At 50.2% G+C, this 21,037-nt stretch overlaps 1 protein-coding gene across 1 annotated transcript in view; it reads left to right on the top strand.

Moving 5' to 3' along the window:
- Nucleotides 1-20,985, top strand: part of LOC134525733 (uncharacterized) — an 80,289-nt gene extending 59,304 nt beyond the window's left edge. The window contains exons 66-101 of the mRNA XM_063356864.1: nucleotides 353-535; nucleotides 652-831; nucleotides 1,026-1,208; nucleotides 1,492-1,716; nucleotides 1,994-2,035; nucleotides 3,807-4,001; nucleotides 4,635-4,826; nucleotides 4,992-5,091; nucleotides 5,258-5,343; nucleotides 5,890-6,084; nucleotides 6,373-6,555; nucleotides 6,888-7,067; nucleotides 7,597-7,779; nucleotides 7,931-8,113; nucleotides 8,288-8,470; nucleotides 9,079-9,270; nucleotides 9,446-9,545; nucleotides 9,686-9,777; nucleotides 10,010-10,204; nucleotides 11,231-11,413; nucleotides 11,615-11,797; nucleotides 11,949-12,131; nucleotides 12,306-12,488; nucleotides 12,752-12,934; nucleotides 13,166-13,351; nucleotides 13,609-13,705; nucleotides 13,992-14,341; nucleotides 15,079-15,258; nucleotides 15,680-15,727; nucleotides 16,943-17,125; nucleotides 17,421-17,603; nucleotides 18,935-19,114; nucleotides 19,355-19,384; nucleotides 19,539-19,614; nucleotides 19,885-19,969; nucleotides 20,639-20,985. Of these exons, the coding sequence (XP_063212934.1) occupies nucleotides 353-535; nucleotides 652-831; nucleotides 1,026-1,208; nucleotides 1,492-1,716; nucleotides 1,994-2,035; nucleotides 3,807-4,001; nucleotides 4,635-4,826; nucleotides 4,992-5,091; nucleotides 5,258-5,343; nucleotides 5,890-6,084; nucleotides 6,373-6,555; nucleotides 6,888-7,067; nucleotides 7,597-7,779; nucleotides 7,931-8,113; nucleotides 8,288-8,470; nucleotides 9,079-9,270; nucleotides 9,446-9,545; nucleotides 9,686-9,777; nucleotides 10,010-10,204; nucleotides 11,231-11,413; nucleotides 11,615-11,797; nucleotides 11,949-12,131; nucleotides 12,306-12,488; nucleotides 12,752-12,934; nucleotides 13,166-13,351; nucleotides 13,609-13,705; nucleotides 13,992-14,341; nucleotides 15,079-15,258; nucleotides 15,680-15,727; nucleotides 16,943-17,125; nucleotides 17,421-17,603; nucleotides 18,935-19,114; nucleotides 19,355-19,384; nucleotides 19,539-19,614; nucleotides 19,885-19,966 (5,582 nt within the window). The 3' untranslated portion in view covers nucleotides 19,967-19,969; nucleotides 20,639-20,985. The remainder of the gene's footprint in view (nucleotides 1-352; nucleotides 536-651; nucleotides 832-1,025; nucleotides 1,209-1,491; nucleotides 1,717-1,993; nucleotides 2,036-3,806; nucleotides 4,002-4,634; nucleotides 4,827-4,991; nucleotides 5,092-5,257; nucleotides 5,344-5,889; nucleotides 6,085-6,372; nucleotides 6,556-6,887; nucleotides 7,068-7,596; nucleotides 7,780-7,930; nucleotides 8,114-8,287; nucleotides 8,471-9,078; nucleotides 9,271-9,445; nucleotides 9,546-9,685; nucleotides 9,778-10,009; nucleotides 10,205-11,230; nucleotides 11,414-11,614; nucleotides 11,798-11,948; nucleotides 12,132-12,305; nucleotides 12,489-12,751; nucleotides 12,935-13,165; nucleotides 13,352-13,608; nucleotides 13,706-13,991; nucleotides 14,342-15,078; nucleotides 15,259-15,679; nucleotides 15,728-16,942; nucleotides 17,126-17,420; nucleotides 17,604-18,934; nucleotides 19,115-19,354; nucleotides 19,385-19,538; nucleotides 19,615-19,884; nucleotides 19,970-20,638) is intronic.
- Nucleotides 20,986-21,037: the final 52 nt, after the last annotated feature.

The following is a 21,037-nucleotide window of genomic DNA, read 5'->3' on the forward strand; positions in this document are numbered from 1 at the left end:
GGGGTCTCCAGAGCCACTGTCCTCCTCCTGGTGCTCCAGTGGCAGCACAGACAGCTGGCCAGTGACGGGGCTGGGGACCAGGCAGGGACATGGGGTCTGACACAGCCTGCAGGGCCAGAGCGGGCGGATTTTTATGAATTGAGTCAACCTTCTTTGTCCAGAAAATTTAGAGGAAAGATGGGGCATCCAAAGGCTGGCTGTCAGGACAGCCCCAGCAGTGCCTGGGGTGCAAGCCCTCTGCCCTCCCCCTTTGCCTCCCCCCATGTCTGACATGGAGGAGGTTTGAGATGAGCTGTCTCTCAGGCATCACCTCTCCCAGACGCTCTCATGGGCTTTTTCCCTCCCTCTCCAGAGGTGATGTGTCCTCGGCCACCAAACATCGCCAATGGGCTGCACAGCGAGCAGTCCCTGAGCAAGTTTTCCCGGGGAACAGTCGTGTACTACAGCTGCAAGAACGGCTACAAGCTGGTCGGGAACGTGACCATCAGCTGCACGGAGAGCGGGCTGTGGAGCCGGCCCCTGCCCCGCTGCGAAGGTGGGTGGCTGTGGCACCGCTGGGTGTGGGGCTGGCAGAAAGGATGCCGCGTGTCCTGGCTGGAGGATCTGGCCCGTGCATGGAAGTTTAAAGGATGCTCTCCATGTTCCCTGCAGCAATCGGATGTGAGATACCCAAGGTGCGGAACGGGAAGGTCTACAACCCTCAGAGCACCTACAAAGCTGGAGAGACCCTTCACTTTGACTGTGACGCCGGGTACGCCACAGACGACAGCTACGAGACTCGGTGCCAGCCGGGGGGAGCCTGGGACCCACCGGTGCTCATCTGCGAGAGGGGTGAGTGCGGTGCCTGCTGCTTCCCGGAGGGCAGCCCTGCCCAGAGGGTGCTCCCTGCAGGCAGGAACGGCGTCTGCGGGGGAGGGAGCCCTTCCCGCCATGGGCTTTAACCCATCAGCGCAGCACCACGCCGAATCCCGGCCCCTTGCACGCCGTTCTCTCACTGACTTAAACTTTCTGTCTCCATCCTGCAGTCCGACCGTGCCCCATGCCTCCAGCGATCACTAATGGATATCACAACGGTCAGGGCAAAGCATTTTTTACCCTGGGAATGTTTGTAACATACAGCTGCGATCCCGGCTACTACCTGGTTGGAAATGCCGTTGTGTTCTGTGGGGCATCTGGGAACTGGAGCCGCCCCGGCCCTCGCTGTGAAGGTGGGTCTGTGCTCCGTCCCCGCGGGCGAGAGGCTCGTGGTGTGTCTCTGGGACAGGGGAGACCCTGACCATTGCAACCACATCCTCAGAGAAGGCTAATCCCATGTAAAGCGTTGCATGGTACAAATTAATTTCAAGCCCTTCTATTGGGAAGGTGGGGCTGGGGAGGTTTATGTAGATGTCACACGGATTTTGTTGTTGCAATATTAACAGCCTGTGGCCTTTTTGTTTTGTTTTGTTCCAACTCCTTTTGCACATCGCTTTGGCACGCCATCATTTCCAGAGTTCGTCTGCATGAACCCACATATAGAGAACGGAAGGCTAATTGATGGTCAAGGACTTATCTCTGCACCTGGGCAAAAGGTGACATTTCAGTGTCACGACGGTTACAGACTGCAAGGCAGTGCTAAAGTCCTCTGCCAGGAGGACGGCAACTGGTACCCCTCTGTTCCTGTCTGCGACAGACTCTACCCTTACCAGGAGATCTCAAACAGGCCTAAGACCACAGGTAAACGGTGACATAGCTGCCGCGGGTACCTATGTCCCCCTAACCCCATTAAAAAAGTGTGGTTAAACCCAGTGAGTGGAAGGTTTAAGTGTATCCTGGGAATAAGAACCTGATCCTCTGGAATCCTTTGGGAAAATATGTTGTATTTGCTTAATGATGGCTATATTCAAAATAAACTATTTTGCAAGGCAAACCAAACACCTTTCCTTGTAACAGTGTTCTTTCTGCACTTGTACCTGTCCTGCCTGATTCTCGTGTCTGTTTTCTTTCTCAATAGGTGGTTGTGGTGCTCCTACAAGGTTACACTTTGCTGAGCTAAGTGAGGAGCATAAAAATGAGCTTGAGTTTTCTGTTGGGAAGACTGTGAAATACACTTGCCGACCTGGATACTCTAAACACCCAGGAATGTCACCTACTATTACATGCCTTGAGAGCGGAGTGTGGTCAGAAGCACTAGAATTCTGTAAAAGTGAATAGCTCCTTGATTTGGTGTCCGTTGTTCAAGAAGGAATAGGTGCTGGGTTCTGTCCATGCTGCAAAAACCTTAACGTTATTCTGGTGTTCAAATAGTATGTGACTAGTAAAGCCATGTAACCTTATGCTGTTCGAAACCCGTTTTGGGGGTAACTGGAAATGGGGACGGATTACTGGAGTAATAGTTGCATCTGTTGTACGGTGGTACAGGCAGAACCCTAAAACGAGGGTTTTTTCCTTCCCCAGGGAAAAAATGCAGTCATCCTGGTGAGCCTGTGAATGGGAAAATTATTTCCCTAACAGATCTCCTGTTTGGGTCAACAGTGGTCTACAGCTGTGAAGAGGGGTAAGTCCTGGGTTTGGCTACTGCTTAGCAGAGCAAGGAGGGATCTGTTAGGTAAGTCTCCCTTTTTGCTTCCTATTCATTCACTCCCAATAAATGGATTCTCTGCAGAGGCCGCTACGTAGAGTTCTGTACCTATATAACGCATAAGGTGTTCCCTACCTTATGTGTACGTGTACATCCCGTGAAATTGGTCAGGCAGAGCTAGGAAGGGAACTTCTCCTTCAGGGCCACAGCTTTGCTGCCAGCAGGGCCGATGGCGCCGTCCCAGGCGCTCAGGAGGAGGTGGGAACTCAAACTGACACGACTTGGGCTGAACGCTCAATCCTTTTAACACCAGGCACAGGTTAATTGGACAATCCAGCAGGCGGTGTGAGATTTCTGGTGGACGCGTTGCATGGAGTGGCGACATTCCCACTTGTCAGCGTAAGTAGCTTATCGCTCCGGGGCTCTGCATGGATTCGGTAAATACTTTCCAGCAGAAACTGCCAAATCTTTCCAATCAAAGCTTTCACGGGGGAATTTCTCTGCTCTGTGGGCATGAAAAATATCATAAGGTTTTGGTGTCATAGGAAAATGTTTTGGGAAAAGGTACAAGATCTCAAAGCAATGATTATAGAAAGCAAAGATTACAGAAAGAAAAGTCTCAGCTGGAGCTTTTTCAGCAGTACGTGGGTACCCTCTCTCTGACTAACATCACAAGCCCATTAGAAAAGAGGAAAGAATAATATTATCTTCACCTTAAGGGCTGTCGTTGTTAGACACCGAGAGACCCAGGCACCGTTACGTACCCAAAGAGCTGCCGTGCCGCACCTCAGCAATTGCACCTGGGTGTTTCTCTGCTGACTGAGTATTGTCGCTGACTGGGTGACAGTTTCACATGAAGAAAGAAATATTTACTGGTACATTCTGGGATTTTAAAACATTCTACACATTCTCCAGGTACACATTAACCTAAGGTGACATTCAAATTTCTGCCTGTGCGTGCCTTTGCACTGTGTGCAGCCGAAAAATCGGGATTTTACACAGGTGATACAAAATAAATATTTGGGTTTTTATTTCTTAAACAGCAGAAAAGATAAAGCATGTAGGTGTTTCCTCCACAGAGGTTTGTCTTACTGGTCTGTTTTCTAACTGTCATAGAAATAGCTGGCCAGGGAGAAGGGATCCAGTTGCCTCGGCTAGCAGGTCACTTCATTGCAGTCACTCCATCTCGAGGACAAGTGTTTGGTGCTGCTCTTGAATTTAGAAGCCCTGTTCTGCACCTCTGCAGGTATCCCTTGTGAGCCGCCTCCGGACATTCCCAATGGGAAGCACACGGGCAGGCTGCTGGATGAATTCCACTTCGGCACATCCATAACATACACTTGTGACCCCGGGTACCCGCTGCACGGAGAGCCCTCCATCTACTGCACCAGCCGGGACGGGAAAAACGGCGTGTGGAGCGGGCCCCCGCCGCAGTGCGGAGGTAGGGCTGGGTGTGCGGGGGCAAACACCGGGGTGCAATCCTCCCACCCTACTGCTTCACATTCGGAAAGACTGGGAAACCTCCAGACAGTTGCACCCCGTGCCCGAGTGCCGGTTTGCAGGGGCTGTTTGTACCAGCCCACTGCCTCCAGCATCCCCAGCCCCACCTTTCAGCTTGGCTCTCTCCCCTCCACACTTGACATCATCGGATGCGGGCAGTGCGTCATCTACGGGAAAATTATTTTCAGACTTGCGTCTTAAAAGGGATTGCAACCCTAAGTGGCTTCGCAGCGGCACAGCCCTGCACGCTGCGTAAGTGCCTGTTTTGAGGACCTACATTTCTATTCCAGAGGCAAGATGTCCTGTCCCGCGGGTCCAGAATGGGAGAATAGTGTCTCCTAGGACAACCTACAGACACCAGGACACTGTCACCTTTGAGTGCGAGCCAGGCTACGTTCTACACGGGCACAGAGTGGTACAATGCCAACTCAATAACACCTGGGAGCCACCCGTGCCGGTCTGCGAGCAGGGCAAGTGTTCAAACAGTGCTCTGAATGTTCACTCCCCCCTGCTCCCCCAAACCTGCTTTTTCCTGACTCTTTTGACAACTGGGCTGGCTTCTCTTTCTCGGCAGCTGGCTGCAACGCACCCACCAGCCTGGCGTTTGCTGAGCTGAAGGAGCCGTACAGGAACCTGACTGTCTTTCCCGTGGGGAGGACGGTGGAATACATGTGCCGGCCCGGGTACACCCAGCACCTGGGGATGCCACCGGCCATCACTTGCCTCGGGAATCGGACGTGGTCTGTAGCATTGGAGTTCTGTAAAAGTACGTCCTGACAGTGCTGAAAAACCTAAAGTGTCAGGCTCGGCTGGATTTTCACATTTTTCAAGCTTTATGGGTTTCTTTACGCAGTCTGCTCTCTGTGTCAGCATCCCTGGGCGGGATGCGGGTGAGCAGCTGAGGGTAATGGTGGCTCACGTTCCCTTCCAGGAAAACAATGTGCTAACCCAGGGGATCCGGAGAATGGCAGAGCTCTTGTCCTCACAGACCTCCTCTTCGGGTCCAAAGTGAATTACACTTGTGAGATGGGGTGAGTCTTGGGACTAGCTGAGTTCAGCTGAGAGCAAAGCAGGTTTTCAGCTTTACATGAAGGAACCGAGTTCCCCAGTCACAAGTCTTGGCTGCCACTTACAAGGGTTGTAAAGAAATCTCAAGTCTCTTAATGTAAATTAATAAATCCTTCTGTGTGACTCCAGGTACAAGTTGGTTGGAGGCTCCCAGAGAACATGCGAGGTCTCTGGCACACATGTCTCGTGGAGTGGGGATGCTCCTGTCTGCCAGCGTAAGTAGGCCACAACAAAAGGTCCTTGGAGATGGCTTGCAAGAGAAAGTGGCACATCTTTGAAGACAAAGATTTTTATTGCCAAAGATTTCTCAAGTCACTGTATGTGTAAAACCTTCCATTTTTCTTTTAATTTTGTTTTGTTTACAATGTTTCTGAAAATTATTCCAAAGGTCTTTTATTTATCCAAACTGGGAAAACCATTAATATTTTAAACTCCGTGTTACTGGGGTGAGTATTTCTCACTCATCTCTCTCTGCATGTGTCACCAATGGTTATGAAAAGGGAGGTAAGAATTGTCCCACCACCTCCAGAGAAGGAGAGCAAGGAAGTCACTCACAGGAGGGTGCAGGTTTTCCTTTCCACATGTGATTTTTTCCATAAAAGGTTTGTCTCTGGATAATTTGGGTCATTGTAGCCAGAGAGCATCACTGCTGAGATGGGTCCATCCCCGTCGGTTCCCTTCCTGGGAACCTTGTGTGTCCTGCAGAACCCGGGTGCCGCTGCAAAACACTGATGCTAAAACCACCTTGTACGTGCCCACAGGTATCATCTGCGATCCGCCTCCGGACATCCCCCACGGGAGACACAGCGGGCACTCGACGGACACCTTCTCCTACGCGGACGTGGTCACCTACACCTGCAACCCTGGCCACCCACTGGCTGGAGAGCCCTCCATCTTCTGCACCACGGTGGACGGGGAGCACGGCGTGTGGAGCGGGCCGCCGCCGCAGTGCGGAGGTAGGGCTCTGTGGTGTGGGGTGTCCGTGTCCGTGTCCATGGTGCGGAGGTAGGGCTCTTCGGTGTCTGTCCCCGCCGGCGAGGCTGGCTGTGAGTGGCAGAAGGAATGACAGCGGCTGCAGTGGGGACTGCACCTGCATAGGAAGACAGCTAATATGACAGATATTTATTCAAAGGGGTTAATGGAACTAATTATCTTCCTCCTATGTTTTTTGAAGGTTGGATTTTTAAAAATTTTTTCTCTTGCTCTGTCCATATTTCTTATCTGTCTTTCCTTTTCTGTTGCAGAGGTGAAGTGTCCTCCCCCTCCAGGCATCGCCAACGGGAACCACAGTGGCCAGCCCTCGGCCACCTTCCTCCCGGGCTCGGCTGTGTGGTACAGCTGCAGGGACGGCTACTCCCTCGTCGGGAACGCCTCCATTAGCTGCACCGCTGCCGGAACGTGGAGCCGTCCCCGACCCCGATGTGAAGGTGTGTTTGTGTTGGCTTCTTTTACCTTTCCCTGGGCACTTTCTTCCTTCTTGGCTCTCGGTCTGATCTCCAGTGAGAGGTAGAGACCAAAGGTCCCATGGGCAGGAGGAGCTCCACGTGCCTCTGTGGATTTCCCTTTCTGTCCCCCAGTAAGGACAGACTCTCAGGAGCAGTAAAATAATGATATTTTGTGTAAGAATAAGAGTCAATAACGTTGACGTGCCGATGACGGTGATGGCCAGGTTCCGCAGCAGGTCCTGCCCCTGGTCAGTGCCGCTCCGCACCAGGCTGGGCATCACGTCTCAGCAGCGCCTTGTGCTCTTCACTTCCAGCAACTGGCTGCAAGAGACCAGAGATCGAGAACGGGAGAACGACTGGGCTGGAGACTGTGTACAAACTCACAGACACCATTGTCTTTGAATGTGATTTTGGTTACGCCTTGAAGGGCTCTCAAGAGTCTCAGTGCCAGTTTGGGGGCACATGGGACCCTCCTGTCCCCATCTGTGAAAAGAGTAAGTGCCGATGAGGCGGTGGGTAGTAGCTGATTTCTTCTGACCCACTGTGAGGGCACCTGGCAGGGGGCAACCACCTCACCTTGGAGGTAAAGGGGCCACTGGCCAGGATGGGAAAGGAAAAACATGCGAATGTCCTCCCGTCTTCATAATCCCCAATCAGACCCCTGTTATGTAGGGTTTTCATCTCCTTAAATAAATCCAGAGGGAGAGCGCCAGGCTGGTGTCTGATCTTGTACACAGCCACAGAAAGCCCAGAGCAAGCTGTTAGGGCCACAGGTGAAAAATAGCCACTGCAAATGCCTAAATACTGAGAAGAGACCATTCTCGATGTCAATAAGCTCAAAAAAACCATAAAGGCTGGAAGATAGGTGAGGGTAGGATGGAAACATAATGCATACATTGCCATCCCTAGCTATTTGGGAAAAGTTAATGGGAAAGCGAGAAGTGAAAAGGCTGCCTAACCCTACAGTGGGTGGTTCTGGGACCTGCCCTTCTCCAGTTATGACTTTTTTTCCCCTCCTTGTAGTGCTACAGTGTCCTTCCCCTCCAAATATCAAAAATGGCCAGCATGAGAGCAAGGATGTGAAAGTGTTCTTCCCTGGAACATCAGTGAAGTACTACTGTGACCCTGGGTACGTCCTCACTGGGAAAACAATGGTTTCTTGTTTGACATCTGGAAGCTGGAGCATCCCTTACCCTCGGTGTGAAGGTGAGCTGGGAACGCCGGTACCCACAGTGGAAAGGGAGACCATCGTGATTGCATGGCCCTCCCCAAATTTTGACCTCACAAAAAAAACAGGGGAACCCCCAGCTCTGGCAGCCGCTTCCCCAGCCCATCCTCTGCTGCTTTTCCCTTCCAGAGATCACCTGCACAAGCCCCGACATCCGGAATGGAGATGTGGATGAAGGATGGAGCGCTGTGTACCGGCCTGGGGCCAACGTCACCTTCCAGTGCCGCCCGGGCCACGTGCTGTGGGGCAGCCCAGAAGTCAAGTGCCAGCCCGATGGCCGCTGGTCACCCGCTCTCCCCACTTGCGAGCCAGGTGAGTGGGGCACAGCGGCGTGGAGAAAGAGGATGCTTAGGGCCATCCTTGCGCTGAGGTGCTGCTCTCCGCCTCCCTCGTGTCACGTCAGGTTTGACGGTCTTTTGCTGTGTTAGACGTGCTCCTCCCTTGGCAAAATCACTAAAACACCGTTCTTTGCTCCTGCCCCGTTAGTGCTGCCTTGTCCTCCTCCTCCCGTCATCGCCCACGCCACGCACAGCGCCGAGCTCGGGGCAAACTTCACCAGCGGCATGTCCGTGAGCTACAGCTGCCAGCCCGGCTTCTCCCTCCTCGGAGACCCCTCTGTCTCCTGCACGGCCTCGGGGAACTGGAGCCTCCCGTACCCGCGCTGCGCAGGTGGGGACGGCTGCTGCCACGGTCCCCGGCCACCCGGGGCTGGCCGAGCATCCCTCCCGTGCTCGGCTCATCCTGGAGCCGGCAAAGCTCCAACCCCCAGAACTGGCACGTGGGGAGGGGCGACGGCATGTCCAGTGACACCCTCGGGTCTAAGCGTCCTTCCAGCACACGCGGGATGCTGTGTTCATTTTGTGGCACCAGGAATAACCGGTAGCGGCATTGCTAAAGCCCGTGGTTTCCCACAAGGAGACAATATGGGGTGTTCTAATTTCTGAAATTGCAGATTCCTGCACTCTACAGCCCAAAGATGACACGCTGTGCGGTGGCAGCGCAGTGTTGTAGGATGTGCAGAGTGGAAACACCGAACTGGCTAAACTGTTTTGTTTTTTTAGGGGGGAGGGTGTTTCATTACATTTTTTAAAGAACATATAAATTGGGCGCATGTGTCCTTACATGCTAAATGTTAATTTATGTGCACAAATGTCAGAATTCGTAGAAGAGATTAATAGTCCTGAGACTTGTAAGAGTGCCTGCCGATGCACTTGTTTCTCTTCACCTGTGTTTCACAGCCAGCACGTATTCCCTATGTGCGTTTTGTTTCCTGGCAGCTGGCTGCAGGACACCGACAACGCTGCTGTTTGCTGAGCTAAACAACGAGTTTAAAAATCAGACTGAGTTTCCTGTTGGGAAGACTGTGAAGTACACTTGTCGGCCTGGATACCTGAAACATCCCCAGATATCACCAACTATTACGTGCCTTGAAAATCAAACGTGGTCTGAAGCCCAGGAGTTTTGCAAACGTATGTTTTGCAGATGCTTCTAGTTTGTTTAAATCGTCGTGTGACAACTGAAGCCTTGTGGTTTCTCCCTTTCAGTTCCTTTCTCCATGGGGTTTGGGCAGACTCCCAGAATTAGTGTCCATTTTCCTACGGCACTGAGTTAAAGAAGCTTAAAACCAGGTCTTCTTCTGCCCAGGGAGAAGGTGTGATCATCCAGGAGAACCAGAGAATGGCAGAGTTATCGTTATCACAGATCTCTTCTTCGGGTCAGCAGTGAATTACACCTGCAACGAAGGGTGAGTCCCAGCCAAGCTCCTTCTCCTCGTGGAGATGGAACCAGCAATGCTTCTGCTCTCCCTGCCACCCAGTGGGTTGTGGGACATGCGACCTCCAAAAACAGTCCTATAGTGACAGGAGTGACTTTATTTTACCCCAGGTACAGGCTGGTTGGAGCGTCCCAGCGGCACTGTGTCACTTCAGGCTCTGGGAGGCGAGTGACGTGGAGCAGTGATGTTCCCGTCTGCCAGAGTAAGTACATTGTGGCAGGAGCTGAACAGACTGAGAAGAAACCAAACACAGCACAGAGAAATTCAGATCAGTGCTCTCCTTGGGAAAGGTCTTCCAAGGCAAAGACAGAGAGCATCACCACTGAGATGGGTCCATCCCCGTCAGTTCCCTTCCTGGGAACCGTGTGTGTCCTGCAGACCCCGGGTGCTGCTGCAAAGCACTGATGCTAAAACCACCTCGTACGTGCCCACAGGTATCGTCTGCGATCCGCCTCCGGACATCCCCCACGGGAGACACAGCGGGCACTCGACGGACACCTTCTCCTACGCGGACGTGGTCACCTACACCTGCAACCCTGGCCACCCGCTGGCTGGAGAGCCCTCCATCTTCTGCACCACGGTGGACGGGGAGCACGGCGTGTGGAGCGGGCCGCCGCCGCGGTGCGGAGGTAGGGCTCTGTGGTGTGGGGTGTCCGTCCCCATGGTGCGGACATAGGGCTCTGTGGTGCGGGGTGTCCGTGTCCGTCCCCATGGTGCGAAGGTAGGGCTCTGCGGTGCGGGGTGTCCGTGTCCGTCCCCATGGTGTGGAGGTAGGGCTCTGCGGTGTTCAGTGTCCGTCCCTGTCCCCATGGTGTGGAGGTAGGGCTCTGCAGTGTGGGGGGTCCATCCCCATGGTGCGGAGGTAGGGCTCTGTGGTGCGGGGTGTCCGTGTCCGTCCCCATGGTGCGGAGGTAGGGCTCTGCGGTGTTCAGTGTCTGTCCCTGTCCCCATGGTGCAGAGGTAGGGCTCTGCGGTGCGGGGTGTCCGGGTCCGTCCCCATGGTGTGGAGGTAGGGCTCTGCGGTGTTCAGTGTCTGTCCCTGTCCCCATGGTGCAGAGGTAGGGCTCTGCGGTGCAGGGTGTCCGTGTCTGTCCCCATGGTGCAGAGGTAGGGCTCTGTAGTGCAGGGTGTCCGTCCCCATGGTGCAGAGGTAGGGCTCTGTAGTGTGGGGTGTCCATCCCCGTGGTGCGGAGGTAGGGCTCTGCAGTGCAGGGTCTCCATCCCTGTCCCCATGGTGTGGAGGTAAGGCTCTGCAGTGCGGGGTGTCCATCCCCGTCCCCGCGGTGTGCAGGTAGCGCTCTGAGGTGTCTGTCCCCTCTGGTGAGGCTGCGTCCGGGGCAGGCTGCACACAGGGATGATCTGCGAAGCAGCGGCCATTCACAAGGCAGGAGGGGCTGGAGCTCCTGCTGCAAGAGCCCTTTGACATTCACTGGGGATGAGACCTCAGAGATAAATGCTCCCAAGTCCAGATAGTGGAAATATCTGGATTGACCCTGGCAGTGAGTAGCAGCTGAGGGACACCGGCCTCAGACATCCCCGTCTCTTACAGGCTGGCAACTCAGCTGCAATGTTCCTTTGCACCAAGTCACCCATTTTTCCATATTCCTCCTTTTTGTCAGTACTGACGTGAGCATGGTTTTGCCCTTTTTCCCCAGTGTCGCAGTGCTCTGACCCCCCAGCCATTGCCAATGGAAAGCATAGTGGCCAAGCCACGGCAGTTTTCATCAGCGGCATGTCTGTGAGCTATGCCTGCGATCCTGGCTACGTTCTTGTCGGAGAGGCACAGCTTAATTGTACTTCTTCTGGAGCCTGGAGCATCCCTGCCCCTCGGTGTGAAGGTGCGTTCACCTGCCTCTATCACTTCTGGGTATGGCAGTGATACAAAGAGAGTACAGGAGGAAGGAAGGAAGGAAGGGGAGAAAATTGAAAATCCACACACTTTTACCCGGAGAGACTCAGTTCTCTAGAGCTAAATGGGAAAACAAAGCAGAAAATCACAAAGCCCATCCTGTTCTCACTGAAGATTTCCTTCCCTGCAGGACGGCTCTGTCCCTCCCCGTCAGCGATTGCCCATGGCCAGCACGATGGTGAGGATGTGAAGATCTTCACCCCTGGAAAGTCTGTAAATTACAGCTGTGACCCCGGCTATTCTCTTATCGGAAAAACAACTCTATACTGTACGGTCAATGGAACCTGGAGCATCCCTTACCCCCGGTGTGAAGGTGAGCTGGGAATGCCGGTACCCACAGTGGAAAGGGAGACCATCGTGATTGCATGGCCCTCCCCAAACTTTGACCTCACAAAAACAACAGGGGAACACCCAGCTCTGGCAGCCGCTTCCCCAGCCCATCCTCTGCTGCTTTTCCCTTCCAGAGATCACCTGCACAAGCCCCGTCATCCGGAATGGAGATGTGGATGAAGGATGGAGCGCTGTGTACCGGCCTGGGGCCAACGTCACCTTCCAGTGCCGCCCGGGCCACGTGCTGTGGGGCGGCCCAGAAGTCAAGTGCCAGCCCGATGGCCGCTGGTCACCCGCTCTCCCCACTTGCGAGCCAGGTGAGTGGGGCACAGCGGCGTGGAGAAAGAGGATGCTTAGGGCCATCCTTGCGCTGAGGTGCTGCTCTCCGCCTCCCTCGTGTCACGTCAGGTTTGACGGTCTTTTGCTGTGTTAGACGTGCTCCTCCCTTGGCAAAATCACTAAAACACCGTTCTTTGCTCCTGCCCCGTTAGTGCTGCCTTGTCCTCCTCCTCCCGTCATCGCCCACGCCACGCACAGCGCCGAGCTCGGGGCAAACTTCACCAGCGGCATGTCCGTGAGCTACAGCTGCCAGCCCGGCTTCTCCCTCCTCGGAGACCCCTCTGTCTCCTGCACGGCCTCGGGGAACTGGAGCCTCCCGTACCCGCGCTGCGCAGGTGGGGACGGCTGCTGCCACGGTCCCCGGCCACCCGGGGCTGGCCGAGCATCCCTCCCGTGCTCGGCTCATCCTGGAGCCAGCAAAGCTCCAACCCCCAGAACTGGCACGTGGGGAGGGGCGACGGCATGTCCAGTGACACCCTCGGGTCTAAGCGTCCTTCCAGCACACGCGGGATGCTGTGTTCATCTTTATGCGTCCATCCTTCCTGCATGTTACCCTCTGCATGCCCTTTTTTCATTCTGTTTTGTCTTCTCTCTTTAGTGCTGCAATGTCCTTCACCTCCAAACATTGACAAAGGGAATCACAACAGCCAGGACTTGGAAGTTTTCACTACTGGGATGGTCGTAAATTACAGCTGTGACCCTGGCTACAGCCTCCTGGGAGAGGCATCCATTTACTGCACCGACTCTGGAAACTGGAGCCTCCCTCTCCCTCGGTGTGCAGGTACACAGGGGTTCCAAGGTGGGAGTTAGGGATAGTCTGGGAATTTCTGCCATTGAAAGCCTGTAGGATGCATCCTTTCCTTTACTCTTTCCAAAATTTGAGTCCTTCACTCCTTCCCCTTTGTTTTCTCTTTTGCTTGTAAACTTTTATCTATGCATACTCAATACACATTTCAAAATGACTTTGTGGTTTTGATCTCCCTATTTGTCCCTGTGTTTTCTTTCCTGATAGGTGGCTGTGGAGACCCTCCAAACTTAACCTTTGCTCAGTTAACTGAGGAATTCAAAAATCTGACGGAGTTTCCTGTTGGGGACACCGTGCGATACAGCTGCCGGCCAGGATATATGAGACACCCTGGAATGTCCCCAACTCTGACATGCCTCAAAAACCACACGTGGTCTGAAGCGCTAGCGTTCTGTAAAAGTGAATAGCTCCATCAGTTTGGTGTTGGTTGTTGAAAATTGTCTAAGCTACATTTGTGGGTTTCTTAAAACAATTCTTTAAAAAATGATTCATACATGGCTTCACTAGTCACATAGTTTGGGCAGCTATTGGCCTTTTAAAAATCACATCTTTATTGGTGCCTGAATGTGGACAGATCCTTAAGATAGCTTCTCGTAGCGCATTACAAAACTGCGAGAGAGGAGTGTAAACTCAGCCTTGTTCTTTCCCAGGGAAACAGTGTAAATACCCAGAAGCACCAAAGAATGGCAGAGTTATTCTGATAGATCTCCTTTTTGGGTCAACCATGAGCTACATGTGTGACGAAGGGTGAGTCCCATGTTGCCTTTCCTGACTTAATTTTCTGAGCTCAGTGTTGGGCAACTTATAGTGAAGGCTCTGAGCCCCCTCCTCTGCGCGGGCCGTTCTCCCAGAGCAAGCCAGAATTTGTATTTTAGTTCCAGTTATGCCACAGTTGCCGGCTGTGGGAGAAGCATCTCTCATTGTTCCCTTCCTGTGCTCAATATATTACTTGGCAAGCTTCAGTTTCAGGCTGCCTTCTCAGATGGGCACCCAGCAGGAGCTGGGAGCGCAAGTGAGCCTGTGCTGCGAGGAGGCTCCACCAGCTTGGACATCACTTGGATCTGAGCCCTCAGTTAGCACCTGACCAATCTAATCCACAGCAATTGGATCATTGCTGTTCCTCTTGGATCTGGGAAGGAGGAACTTGGTGTCCTTCGTCCCCATGTGTCAAACCAACAGAAACACCTCAGGGACCAGCCGGAATCAGGAGGCTGCAGAAGGAAACCTCTGGGGGCAGTCTCAGAGTGGGAGTGCGAAATCCTGGTATCAACTGGTATTTCTTTCCGTGTAACTCCAGGCACCGACTGGTTGGGCAGTCTCATAGGCGGTGTGAGGTTTTTGGAGCAGATGTCGCATGGAGTGGTGCTCTTCCCGTGTGTCGGAGTAAGTAGGTCACAGAATTGCCAAATTAAGTCCTTAAAATTAAAAAGTGGCATTTCCTTAAAATAAATAGAACCTTGAGGACTAAGACTTTTTAAACATAATATTCCTCTAGGATTGTTCTGGTTTGCTTACTCGTTTGGTTTCTTCTAAAAACCTTCCACATGCTAGCTTTTTATCTTTCAGAGTTACGTAGAATGAAGTTGTGAGATGCCTGCAGGGATTTGTCCCTTTTGTTTCACAAACATAAATAATAAATTAAGGAAGAAATGTGTCTTGCAGTAGAAGAGTGGGATATTGAGTAAAACTCAACTGGGATCTTCCAAATACTGTACTGTTATCCAAACCACAAGGTTGTTTTGCAGGGGTTGAGCATTGCAATTCATCATTCCTCCAAATGGAATTGCTTTGGAAGGCATGAGCTTGGCATAGTAACGCAGTCGTGAGAACAACTGGCAGCGCTTATGGATTTCTACACCATTTAATGTATTTATTGGAATGTATTTGCATTATTCTGGTTACAGGCACAAAACTATATTTATACATACAATAATGTGGTAACCCTAGGGTACCTAAAGGAACTAAAAAGCCCTCAATTCTTGAAATTATTCTTCTGTGAGTCTCCAAGTGCTACCTGCGAAACTTCTCTGAGCAGTGGCACGTTAAGAATGGACCTTAGATATGCAGCGATTACAGCATACCTATGGCTCCCTCTTTGAGATAATGAATTTATTTTGCAGAGGTGGTATGTCCAGTCCCACAGATCCAGAATGGGAGTGTATTTGTTCTCAAATATCGCTACACATACAAGGATACTGTCAGCTTTAAGTGCCACGAAGGCTTCACCTTGCGAGGCCACGGCACAGCCCAGTGCCAAGCTGACAGGACGTGGAAGCCACCCGTGCCCATCTGTGAGCAGGGTAAGTGTCAGCGCTCTGACTCGTTAGCGTTGCAGATTCCTCCCCGACGGCTCCTACCCATCGCTGAAGCCAAAAGTGGCTTTATTTTTCCTGTTTGCTCCGACTATTTTAAGGAGAAACCAGAAATTGTTGCTTTTATTTATGCCCCTCTTCTCACACAGGAGATGAGCCAGGTTTTGGGTAATGCTGTAAGTATAAGCATGATTTGCGTTTTTCTCACCTTGCTTGTTGCAATCCATAATCCATGTACTTTTCAGTTCCCGAAAGTGAGAAATTTGGTAGCATCATGGCAGGACACTACCAGAGAGGAGTGAAATTTTTGCTGGAAATATAAAGGCAGGATGATGAAAAATGAAGGTAAATTTGTGCATTGTGTTTGCTCAACCAAATATGTATTTTAAACTCTTAATGCTGTCTCTAGATGGAGTGGCAGAACATTATCATCATCCTGATACCACAATGAAGCCAGGTAGGTTCATTATAAAGGCAAGATTTACTAAATGCTAACTCTTCCTCCCAACCTGTCCCACTTTTTGCAGTGAAGAGGGTTAATTGCACTTTTTTACTCTCTTGTTATCCCTTTTGTCACAATTTAATGTCACCTTCTCACCTTCTCCCTCTCCTCTTTCACTAGTGAAGTGTCTGCCTCCTCTAAGGATTAATAACGGGGAAGACGTCAGTCATTTCTCAGACACTTTTAATGCAGCAGCACTTGTACGCCAATGCTGCAAACACAGCTTCTCCCTCGTTGGGAATAACTCTGTTGTACAACATACGGAGTCTGGAGCCATCCCCTTCCTTATCTTCTTAACTTTCTAAATGCATTAAACATGTAGTGATGTTTGGCTAAGGACTTGCTGAAACGAGCTGTTGCTTCAACAAACTCCACGACAAAAGAAAGAACGAGGGCTCTGTGGCCAAATGCTCCTCTCTCCCGCACATGTTTTACAATGTGAAGGGTTCCCTCTACCCTCGCTGTCCACAGCTGGCTGCGTGAGCTGGGAATGGAAAAGCAATCAGATTGGAGTCCCTCTATGGGCCTGGAGACATCATTACAACTGAATGCAACACTGATAATGTCCCAAAAGACCTCCACAAGCCCCAGTGCCAGCCTGGGGGCACACGGGATCCTCTGTTCCTGGTCTATGAAAGAGGAAAGCATGCGCCATCTGTCCTTAGCTGGCCATCCTTTTTGACCTTGTCACTCTTGGTAGCATGTTGTAAGATGTTTAGGAGGCGAGAGGAATCCAGAGCCTAGTGTTTAGATCTGAAGACCCATTTATCCTAATTTTTCCCATTCTTACTGCCTCTGTATCTTGTGCCTTGGTTTCTCAGTATGAAGACCTTAAAAATGAGCTTAGGCCAGCTTTGCCAGCTGTAAGGAACCTGGACAGATGTTGTAATAAGATGGTCTTATAAGTGTGGAATTCCCTTTGTAGATCTGAACTAATCACCCAGGAAAGATGATGCTGGGCAATGTTCCTTTGAGCATGAGGGAATGTGTGCAATTCCATATGCTTTAGGGATGATTTGGGGCAAAGCAAGTGCTGAGGGTTGGGCAGGGCTGGCTTCGTGCGTGGGATTCAGTGCTGTGGGAGTGAGCGTACAGCCCTCCACAGGTGCTCAAAAGTTTCCCCTCTTGCCTCTATGAGCTCTGTTTTGATCTGCGCTTCTCTCTTTTTAGCGCTGCTCTGTTCCAAGCCTGCGGACATCACCCACGGGTCTCACAGTGGCACAGGAAAAGCGTTTTTCACTCCTGGAACATCTGTAAGCTACATCTGTGAGCCCGGCTTCTCTCTCATTGGGGCAGCATCCATTTATTGCACACAGTCTGGAGCCTGGAGCCATCCTCCTCCGGTCTGTCAAGGTGTGTTTTTGTTGCAGAGAGCAAAGAAGAGAGGACTTTTAACATGAGTTGCCTTAGGGAAAGGTTCATATAAGGACTAAATCTGAGTCTTTTACTACAAAATGAGTGATAAGAATAAGTTTATACCCATTTCCAAAGCCTGATGGAGTTACAGTGTTACAAAATCAGTTGCTGAGCCTACAGAAATTAAAAAGGAACAATCAAGGCTGTGAAGATAGGGTGCCTTAGCTACTCTCTGGAAGTCCATCAGGATCCTCATGTCTACACTGTTGTTTGTCTCTCCCCGACTTTCCAGTTGTGAAGTGTCTCCATCCTCCAAGCATCACCAATGGGAAGCTCAACGGCAACATCTCTGACACTTTTTCCTATGGAGCATCTGTATCCTACAGCTGCAATCCTGGTTATTCACTCGTTGGGAATGCTTTCATTAACTGCACCTTGTCGGGAAGCTGGAACCAGCCTCCTCCTCAGTGCAAAGGTGTGTTAGTGCTTAGTTTGTTCATGTTGTTTGGAAACTGTGGTGGCAGAACCACAAATTCTGGAAGACAATTTTAATTCTTGCATGTTTTCCATCTCTGCTCTTGTTACTATGAATGAGTTGTATAGTAACTTTCTCCCGTTAAAACCTTTTTACTTTAAGTAGAAGAGTAGAAACTTTCTCCCTTCCCTTTTTGTGCCTCTCACTCCGCAGTTACCACTAACAGGAAACAAAGGAGTTGATTATATCAGAGAAGTTGTCTCTGATGGATGGTCTATAGATTACACCTGAGCCCGACTATTCCCCTCTCGGAAAATGCCTCTGTATCTGTGAGTTGGCCCCTCAAACTTCATCGGGCAAACTTCACTAAAGGGAATTTCATGAATGTTACAAGATTCCTATCGGGGGTGTTCCTGCACAGAAAACTGGACATTTACTAGAGTAAATTCATTCCCCACACAGGGTGCTTCCTTGGTAGAGCTGGCCCTACCTCAGTGACTCAAGAGTTGAAACATGCTGGGATAACAATGAGAGGAAATAACGTACCAAATGCTTACGTAAATAAGTCAGAGGCTTTTTAAGGAAGCAGTCTCAGAAGATTTCTCCCTGCCATTCCATCTTCTTGTCATTTTGAAGTGTCCTTAGTAACTATTACGTGTGAAAGTAAAAATAAATATTAAAAAAAAAAAAAAGACGTGAAACAAAGGTTGAAAGTTACACGTTGATGTTACCCCTTTGGTCTCCACTGAGACCCTCCTCCTGCAGAATTCTTGGGCTTGGACTCTCAAAGGTGATTAGACACTTGAATTGAAGCAACCAACTCACTCAATTGAAATTAGTGGTATAAATAGCTTAGATGGCTGGACTAATTAATAAATTAATTATTGATAAATAATACAGCTGGTGACATCTTCAAAGGGCAAGGGACTTCTACAGACTAGAAGCGGGTTACAGGCAGTTGGCTCTAAAGCTCCCACAGAATTCTCCCCTGTTACGCCTTTCTCCTCCAAATGTTTTGGTAGCTCAGTATCAGAAAAATCTCCTTCTCCTTCAGTCTGCTCCCAAGGTCCCACTACTACACCCGATTTTCCAGCTGTCATGTCAGTGTGGAGGAGCTGATCTGTACAAATACGCACACGTGGGAGTGAGACACCAGCCCTCTTATGCAGCCACAAAGAAAGAAACTGCCCTCTGGAACAAGAATTAATTCCTTGTTACATTCAGAAAGAATTCAAGAACAACGTCATATATAACCCACAGCTGTATTTCTTGTATTTCAGTTCCCTCTCATTAAAAATCCCTTTTTTTTTTTTGGTTACTTCTATTTTCAGAGATCAGATGTGTATTCCCAGAAGTTCAAGGTGTTAAGAAAGGCATAAAAGGAAATACGTATCGCTCTGGGAGTAACATCACTCTTGAGTGCGATGACGGTTACACGTTGGAAGGCATCAGTCAGATTCAGTGCCAAGAGGATTTCAGCTGGGACCCTCCTGTCCCAGCCTGCAAACTGAGTGAGTGAACTGCGAATGAGGCAAAGACCACACAGAAACGTGCAAATGCGTTTGAAACGCACACATGTCTTTTTGTATATTAAAAAAAAAATAAAAGTATGTAATGGTGTGGGTTTTAAGAAATCCCGTATTGTAGGCCTTAGCAGTAAAAGTTTTATTGATAAAGTGGTTAACTACAATTGAGAAACACTGTGTTTTGTTGGAATAAGTTGCTGATTTTTCTTTTTCTCTTCACTTCAGCATCACAGAAGTCTGGCTCAGTAGGCCTAGGTAAGCAGCTCGGAGACATCTCTGTGGCCAGGTCTTTAGCTTTATGCAGTGGCCTCAGTGGCACCGTTCCCCTCTGCTTACTTTGAAGATGCATCTTTTGTGCTGATACGCTTTAAAAAATACAGTGAGAATAATATGTGCTCTTCTCTCTCAGGAGTCGCGGCTGCGGGAGTCCTGCTTCTCCTGGGCACAGGCATTGTCTGGAAAATTATTTCTAAGCAGAAGCAAGGGTAAGGCGGTCTTCTGGATGCGCATTCATGTCCTTTGTTGCCAAGTCCCAAGTTTTATATGCTTTAGACACTTGAAATAATTGCCTGAGTGTGCCCGGGTCTTGTATTTTTGTTTCTTCAGCTCATGCTTGCAAACTGTACAAGGCACAGCAACTTGGAATCGACGGTGTGGTTATGTTGTTTTATTTCAAGACTCTTCCTAAGAGGAAACCAACCCGACTGTTCTTTTACAAACCAATACAGTTCACTCTCTTCTTCTTTTTCACTTAGCTACTATCATACATACGAAAATGACAGTTACCAAACCCCTCTGAACCAGGCAGCTGAACAGAAACGCTCATGTCTTCCATAGATGGTATGGATTTATACTCCTCAACATAAGATATCAGTCATAGCTGCAAACTTAAATTGTTCCAATATAGTCATTCAAGTGGAAAAATCCTATTTTTCTTTCTGACACCACCCTTGATGTGTGTGTTTCCTTTTCCATAACCTGAATAGATGGTGTTCACGGGTCAGGCTCCCAGACTGTGCCTTGCTTCCGACATAACGTTGGTTTGTTTGGGAGGATTATGGGAGAGCTTGCTCTCTAAAATACTGCCTGAGCAGCAGCAGCGTCAGAACAGGGCACCGAACTGGGCCTTTGGGGATTTTTGCTTGCTTTTACGCTTGCTGCAACGCCGTTTTCACTTCCAGTTGCATCTCCCTTCTATGCCAAACCTATTACAGACAACAATGAATTTTCACTGTTAGCAGCACTCTGAACATAATCAGCTTTGACTACAAAATGGCACCTGTAAACAGCTCTTTTATGTTTATTTTTATTTCTGTAAAGGCTGGTTTTCAGGAATTCCTTCTTTGAAACAATGCATTTCCCAGAAATTCTCTCCTCCCCGCCCCCTGCCCCCCCACCCCGTCCTGAGTTACAATGTGATTATGTTGTGTAACACATTACAATGTGTAGACATCAGTGTGGAAACAGGAAAAGTCTAATTTTAACACCAGCACGTCATCTTTTCCCTAGGCTGGGCACTCCTGCTGCCGCTAACCAGGCATCCAACCCGATCTCCGTGCAGGTTGCATGGAAGCATTGCTCACGTTGAGACTGAAATTCTGTGGCAAAATAGGCACTTTACTGTGGAATCAATGTTAATGCTCCTTCTGCTCCCATTAATTACTGTAAGGATCTAACGAAGTTCAGACTGCACACAGTACAGCTGCTGTTTCAGAGGGATGTCTGTGTCCTGCTGCCATCTGACAAAGAACATTTCTCTAATTGCAACCCCTGTGATAAGCAAGACCCAGAAAAGCAGTCCTGCATGTGTGGAAGTCACCATTTGTTAAACCAAAGATTGTCTTAATAACAACTCTATTCACGTCTGCAGCATCACCAGATGCTGCTCTGCATTTTCTTCCAGAAATG

Source organism: Chroicocephalus ridibundus, chromosome 20, assembly GCF_963924245.1.
Source record: "Chroicocephalus ridibundus chromosome 20, bChrRid1.1, whole genome shotgun sequence".
In the NCBI taxonomy this organism is placed as follows: domain Eukaryota; kingdom Metazoa; phylum Chordata; class Aves; order Charadriiformes; family Laridae; genus Chroicocephalus; species Chroicocephalus ridibundus.